Source organism: Thalia democratica, chromosome 6 (genome assembly GCF_965202585.1).
Source record: "Thalia democratica chromosome 6, ktThaDemo2.hap1.1, whole genome shotgun sequence".
Taxonomy (NCBI): domain Eukaryota; kingdom Metazoa; phylum Chordata; class Thaliacea; order Salpida; family Salpidae; genus Thalia; species Thalia democratica.
The window spans coordinates 24,916,988-24,925,076 of record NC_139170.1 but is presented as its reverse complement, the minus strand read 5'-3'; the positions used below and the strand labels follow the sequence as shown (position 1 = coordinate 24,925,076).

General features: G+C 23.6%; 1 protein-coding gene across 1 annotated transcript in view; it reads left to right on the top strand.

Moving 5' to 3' along the window:
- The first annotated feature begins 289 nt into the window (after positions 1-289).
- Positions 290-8,089, top strand: part of LOC145839587 (calsenilin-like) — a 55,550-nt gene continuing 47,750 nt past the window's right edge. Inside the window, exon 1 of the mRNA XM_082947200.1 lies at positions 290-542. Coding sequence (XP_082803326.1) covers positions 326-542 — 217 coding nt within the window. The 5' untranslated portion in view covers positions 290-325. The remainder of the gene's footprint in view (positions 543-8,089) is intronic.

Genomic DNA, 8,089 nt, shown 5'->3' with positions numbered 1-8,089 from the left:
TGTAGTTTTTTATTTCTTACTTTAGTTTTTTCTGAAAAATTGATTTAACTTTAAAATAAGTCGTTTTAATCCGTAGCTTTCCGACCCCTACATCAAACTTTAATTACAACATCTTTTGCTTATATTGGAATGTATAGTTAAAACTATCTAAAAAATAAGAAAAAAATATTTTGAGCACTAAATAAAGTTAAACCAAAATGATTATTCATAAAATTTAAGTTTGTATAATTTATATCAAATTTAAGATAATTGGGATAAAAAATATGAAACTATTTTTATTTAGAATATGTCAAAAAAAGTTTTCTTTAATGGGTCAAAAAACGAAATGACTGTTACTGGTCAACCAAAAGCTGATAAATTGCAAACAGAAGATAGTCAGACAAATACAAAATCTAAATTGCGTATGAAAAAAAAGATAAACAATCGTGGGAGGGCAGTAGAGACGTTTTTGAGTAACTGTTGTCTCGTCAGATGCTTGGACTTTTGGATACCTCTTCCTATTTTACGAGATGTTTATTCTGAAGAACCAACTTATGACCAGAGTATGTTATTTATATATATATATTTTTAGTAATTCCTTCAGTGTTTCCCAAAAATGTAATAAATTATTTGTTGCTTTAATTAAATCTGCTATATAATGCTCAATACTTTCTGGTCAAAGTAGATAGAATTACGTTTATTGTTAAAAAAACAACAAAATAAAATTGTTTCACACTTAAAGTAAAAAGATTTAAGTTATTCTTAGAAATACGTTTATTATAAAACTATAATTAAAATTTATACGAAAAAATTATTACATTATATAAAATTATTTATTAAATCGTGTAAATTTATTAAAAGTTTCGAAATCGTGTACTTATTCCTTTAGGGATCACAATGAAAGGTCTGGACTTAATAATAAGGAGATTAATATAAAAATCAATTTAAATTGAATAAAATTTTACTAGTCAATTAAGGATCTAGTTCGATTTATATCAAACGAGTGAAACATTGTTTTGACAATAAAACATAAAAACTTAGTTGAAAGTTTTAAAATCACTGAATGGTAGACGAAACTTAATTCTTTTTGAAAAATATTATAAATCATTTTATTAAAAGAATATGTGCTTGATTAAGACTGTGGTAATTGTTGAAAGTTGGTAATATTTTGATAAAATTGTAGAAAAACTATTTACAAAAAAAGTTAACAAAAATATTGATAAGAATTTATTGAGCTTAATAGAATATCTAATAAAAACTGCTTGCATTTACTGTATGGTTTTAAGTTTTTAACATTCTATCATACAGTAAATGCAAGCAGTTTTTATTAGATATTGTAATAAGTTCACTTAATTGTTATAAAATAAATTCTTAATCGTTTAAAAAGTAAATAAATATTTCAAATATGTTAAATTAACTCCTAAATTATTATTTTATTACGTATAACTATTAAAAATTTAAAGTAAATCGTTTGCTAATAAAGATCCTAGTGAAACAAGTTCACTGGAGTATACAATAAAAAGTTTACACAGTACAATTTTAGTTTAATAAAGAAAGAGTACTGTGTAAATGTGTTGTTATTTTATTAGGTATAATTTTTGAAAGCAAAACTTTAAGTTTGTTTGCACTTTTCCTTATTTAAAGCCTATTAGTATTAAATTTCTTAGCTTTTAACTTAATCTGAAGTCAACAAAAAAAAAGAATTGTTATACTGAAACATCAAAATTCAAACTTAAACATAATGACTTTTCATACCATATAGTTTAAGTATTGAAAAAGACCTTAAGTACATAAAACAACGAACGTTCCAGGTTTAATTATGCAAAATTTAATTTACCAAAATATATTAAAAAAGGTTACGAGTAGTTTTACAGTAAGATATTTTTCACTAACTAAGCTTGGATTTTTTTACGTAAGCTATTGAAAAAACAGTTTACATATGTAAGATTAAAAAAAAACTCAGTTTCTAAAAAGTTTGCTTTATTTGTTTTTAAAAAACTGCCTAAAATTAAATACAATTAAAAACTATTCACTTCAATAAGCAACTAATTAAACCGGGCGGGTATTACCCATACTTTGAAAGTTTTTAATTGAGTTTTATTGTTTTTCTTTGAGATTTATGTCATTCTAAAATGTGTATTTAGTTAGAAAGGTTTTTTTTTTCGTAAAAAAATGTTCATAACGTTTTAGAGTTATCAAAAAGAAACTAAACTAAAGTTTCTGAAAATATTATCAAATACCAATTATAAACTCTTAAAAAAAATAGTTAGAACGAATGCATATATAATTTTTATTGTTTACAAATAATTATCCCAACCTATAAAAGATGTAAGTAGTACATAACACAGTAAAAATAAAACAATAATTTATTAATTACCACAAGTTTAATTTTAAACTTAGTAATTAAACATAATTGATTGCAACTTATTATGCCTTATTCTTAAAAAATTATCGGTTTTATTTACAAAAATAAAGACGAATATGTGGTAATGATTTTACTATTATAAATAATTAAATGAATATATATATATCGTTTATTGAACGACAAATTAAAAGCACTCAAAATGTTTGGTCCAAATACCTGGTGCACGAAAAAATATTTCGGTTATCGAGTCGCACACCACTTGGATACCTTTTAACGTCTAGTCCAGGACAAGTAAGTATTACTTTTCATCAACTTATAAAAACTTTATGATGGATTACGAGTATTGTTTGAAAGCATTTATAGTTATTTGAAGTTTGTTACGATTACAAGCAAGTATATTTTTGTTTGACGTTTATAAAAAAAACTATGTTTATTAACTATTCAAAATTTAATTACCCTAGCGAAGCAAGTTCACTGGAATATATGTATTTACAAATTTCAACAGTACTCTTTCTTTATGTAATTAACACATGTTTCTCTGTGTTAAAAAGTTAAAACACTTCAACGGAGCTCTGTAAAAAAATAAATACTGTAATGAAAGAATAGAAGCTACAGTAGGTGTGTATATTTGTTTATTAAAGATAAAAATAAATACTATTGTATTATTGTAAGATTGATGGCTAATAATAGACACTATATGTAATGTTAAATCCTACTGTTATAAAACTATTTAATATTTGTAATTATTAAATATAAATTATGACAAACTAAAATGAAATACAAAATATAATTACGTCATGATTTGTTATATTTGTATATAACAAATCAAAGTATAAAGCACTCACATGGAAGTTGTAGAAATACTGATTTATAAGATTAAATCGCCGTTAAACATTCAAGAAAAAATCTAATAATTACGTCACAATTTCATGTTCTAATACATTACTTAAAAATAATAAATTTAAACAGTACTTTTTATTTATGACACTTATAATAGAGTGCTGTTTAAGTTTGTTATGATTAAAAGTGTAAATAAAATTATAAACTTTATTTAACAATTTTAAGGGAAAAAAGAACACGCTGTAACCTAAAACTTCATTACTATTTTTCACATAATAACAGGGTTCATGAAGGGTAAAAGTTCGGTCCGCGAGCATATTTTTATTTAAAATGGGATGCGACCCATAAAAGTTATAGCCAGCGGCCCACGGAGCATGAAAATGTGGAATGTCGAACAAAAAATTTAAAAAACTAGTGACTTGTACTTGATATTCTGAAGTTTGTAGTTAGGCGAAAATTTATCTTAGACAAAATTTGCGGCAAATTTGAAACTTACATTAGATATTCTGAGATTTAAGTTACGAGAATAAAAAAGGTCCTAGAAAAAAACGGAAAATTCAAAACGTACACTAAATACTTTGGGTTTTTTATAAAGAGTAAAAACTAAAACTACGGCTCGCGAATAATTTTATTATCGAAATTTTAACCCGCGACCACCAAATGTCTGCCGACCCCTGCATTATAAATATATTTTTGTTACGTGTAAGTTGATAACATCCTGTTAAACATAAATCGCTCTAAAGTTAATACACGATGTTTAAAATAAATAATTAGCCTCAAGTTGTTTAAAAAGCAATTAGGAATATTATAATATTTAAATTATTTAAATTTTCTTTTAGGTAGGTCGATTGTTCTTTGTGATTTTTCTTTATTTCAATTGTAATGAATTAAAAAAATAAAAAATTACTCCAAAAAAATTTACAAAGATTTTGTTTTACACTCATTATTTTGCTTCAATTACTTCCAAAACTATCGTCAGCAAGCAAGATGAATATTAACTAAAATAAAAACTTTGTAGATTATTTTGAAGTAAAAAAAAATATTTTTTTATATATCACGGTTATTTAAAAAAGGAACTATGATAGGTTATTAATTTTTAATACTGTAGAGAGATTAATAGAACCTTAGAAAGTTTAATAAAACTGATTATAACAACTCACATCACCATATGTTTTAAAATTAAGCAAGTATTCAAGTTTTTATGCGTTAATTTTTTTTTTCATACAAAAAATAAACTATTATTGTTCTATATTTAGTTTTGTAATAAAAAAAAAAGTAATAGAATAAACTGTATTTATAGACTTTTAAATAATTAGGTATTTAGCAGTGGTTTATATAAAAACTATTTATATTTTTAAATAACTACAAAATCTTGCTATGGCTTATTTATTTAATAACTACAGTAGTAACAAAATTTATATAAATGAAAAGTTATAGATCATCTTAAAGTTTTATAAGTTAAAAATATCTCACGTTAAAGTTGTTTTAGCTGTTTTTTGTGAATTGATTAAAATGTAAAAACAAAAATAACATTAAATGTAATCTAAATAACTCCAAACTTACAAAATAAAGTTTTTTTTTTATAAACTTATTAGCAAACAATATTTTGTTATCAAGTTCTTAAAAACTAAAAAAAACTTCTATGTTTTGTGAATTTATTATTATTGTTTCTATTTACCTTTAAGTAAAAAACTCTTTTGTTATACTATGGAAGCCTATAAATTTTTTGTTTATTTAAATTATAATTTTATTTGTATAACTGTTTTCAAATGTAATTAAAAATGTTTTAAAAAATATCATTTGTTTGAATACTAAATATCTAATAGAAATTACTATGAAATGAGTTTGTATTAAACATCAGTTTCAAAATCTTTATAAGTTGTAATTTTGAGTATACATTATATTTCAGTAAACATTTTAGTATTTTGCTAGTTATAAAAACTTTATAATATTAATTTTACACCTGAAATGTTTTTCAATGTAACCTTTTATTAATACCTTTAACTAGAATTTAGTTTACTACAATTTAGTTGTATGCAAACGCATACTATTTAGTTTAAAATATGTTGCTGATAATAAACATGTTTATTAAACTAACTTTTCTACATTAACGAATATGAGAGTTTTAAGTTTTATACAGTTTGATAGGTGGATTTAAAAAAATATTATGATAAAAACTAAAATATTAGTCACATTTTAACTGATAATTTTAATATCTAAGAGTTTTTTTTTTAAGCCTAGTAGTCATATTGTAATAGATGGGTACACTGTAGACTTACACTCTTTTCGTATAAAAACTCTAGTTTTTAGTTTTCTAATGATTGAATCAGAAAATAATTGCAGGTTTTTCACGTAGTATGTAATTGTTTTGTATTTATTTTAACTTTTAAAATTATACCAAAACATATTAAATTGAGTTATTTAAATACTTAAATAATAGTAAAATATGTTTACTAAAGTTAAAAAAGTACCAAAGTTTTTACATTAGGTTTTTTAAAGTTTTATATAACAAACTTTTTTAATAATTGACTTTAAATAACTACACATTTCTATATTTACATTGATACTTTGTAAAATAATAGTTGTATACTTAAATATTGTTTAGAATATAATTTTTTTCATCTAAATAGGAAAATATTTTAATTAATTTTGAATTAATTTTAGTACTTACAACAGTTTTTTATATTTTTTGGGAGTAGCTGTCTAAATTGCGCGAGCGTACAAAATTGTACATGGGACAAAATTGCACGAGGGGATAAAATTGCACACAAATAAATTTGCACGAAGGGTCACTTTTCCACGAAGACACATTTGCACGGAGACATTTTTGCACGGGTTATTTTTTTTTTTCTATTAATTTTTTATTTTTTATTAAATATTTTTTTAGTTCTGTTTGTTTTTATTTTTTATTTTTACTTTTTCTCTATTTTGTGCAAAAATGTAACTTGTGCAAAATTGACTCGTGGTGCAAAAACGTCTTCGTGCAATTTTGTTCCCTCGTGCAATTTTGTCCCATCGTGCAATTTTGGCTTTGTGCAGAATTAGCTTTGTGCAATTTTGTTCTCGTGCAATTTAGTCCCCTTGTGTATTTTTGTCTTCGTGCAATTTAGACTCGTTCCCACTTTTTGGAGTTCTTCATATGATTTTTTGATAGATACTTTTTTAATTACATTTTCCAAAGGTTAGTTGAAAGATTATTAGCAAAGCGTTGTTTCACTTCAAGCGTCAATCAGCTATTTAATTTACTTAAAAATTTATTTTACTTAAAAAATTTAAATCAAAATTACTAGAGATATTCATTAATTTGTGCTAACTTTGAAAACTTTTAAAGTGTTTATACTCAAAAACTTTGAGATTTCTATGTATTTAGCTTGACTTTAGTAACTTTTTCGAATGCTGACTTAACAAGAAAAAAATTATTTATGTTAGTGATTTTTTTTATAAGCTGATAAAATTCTATGTTTATGGCAACATAAAATTTGAACCTTTTTTGACATACTTTAATTTAGATTGAAAGTTTTAAAGATCATTAGTCAGTTATATTAACTAAAATTGTTGGTATATCAAATTACGATTATTTTCAAAGTTTATACAATAACAATATTAAATATATTACCATTTTCTATTTTTAAGTTTGTTAGTTTGAATAAAGTTATAGTTGTAATAATATTTGAAAAAGTTTTGAAAAAAAAGTAAAAACACTCAGAGCTAATTTGAATATTAATAAAAAACTTGTAAATTAATTATTAATTAAAAATAACTCTTAAAAAATATTCTAAAGCAACTTGTAATACTAGTTTTGAACCATTATAAATCAACACTATAAATTTCAGTCAACAATTATTTTTTGTTAAGCCCTGTTTTTATTTAATTTTGACGTTGTTGTATTTATGCCTGCTATATAACAAAAAATTACATGGATTTAAATTTGTTTGCCTTGCTTTTGAAGTTAAAGCCAAGCAGAAAAAAAAAGTTTATGCATATTCATAAAACTTCTGTACTCGGTGTTTCGGTATTTAAGAAAGTTTAAACGGAAAGAAAGTTCTATATTTTTTATATGACAGGCTTAAATTCAAGGTCATTAAAAAATTTAAAACTATTTAAAGAAATGTTTCAAATGCCATGTCTGACACGAGTGAAGTTTTCTAAGAAAAAAGACTTTTGGTTTTCAAAAGAAAACGCATTTTGTATTTTAACATGTTATAAGATTTTTCGTCTAATCCCACTTACAAATCAATAATTCAAAAGCATTACACTTTCAAATTTTTGGTTAAAGCTTTCAATATAGAATATTTTAGTTGTTCCGCTTTAGTTTTTTTTATCTAATTTCAGCTCTTTAAGTCCAGAATTTTATTTTTGTAGTTTTAATTTCTTAGTTTAAAGATTTTAAAAGTTTTAATGTATTTTTTGATGAAGTTAAGCTCTGTGTTTGCATATGTATAAATTCAAAGAAATATACGAAATAATGTAAAAATATGTAAACTAATTGCTAAGAAAATTCTGTTTTAATTGGAAGATTAATTAAATAAAAAGATTAAATAATAAAGATTTCAGGCAGTTTGTCATGTGAAAGACGAAAGTGAATTACAAATCTAATTCTAAACGAATCAGCACAACAGACAATAAGTAAGCAGTGCTAGGTAGAATCGAAAGGTAGCAAATCGATAAATGTGCAGTTTGTCCAAAAATCACACTTTATATAAACTTTATTTAAAATTTCGTTGTTAACGTGTGTTTCATTCAGTTAAAGTAGTACATTTTAGAAAAGTTAGCGGCTATAAAACTAAAATTTGCTAAAAAATGTTTTATTTAAATAAAGGTGATAACTTTTTTTTATTAGTTTTGTATCAGTTCGACGGAAAACTTTCGATTTTGGTGCCTTGTGCGTGACCAATGAATAATTTA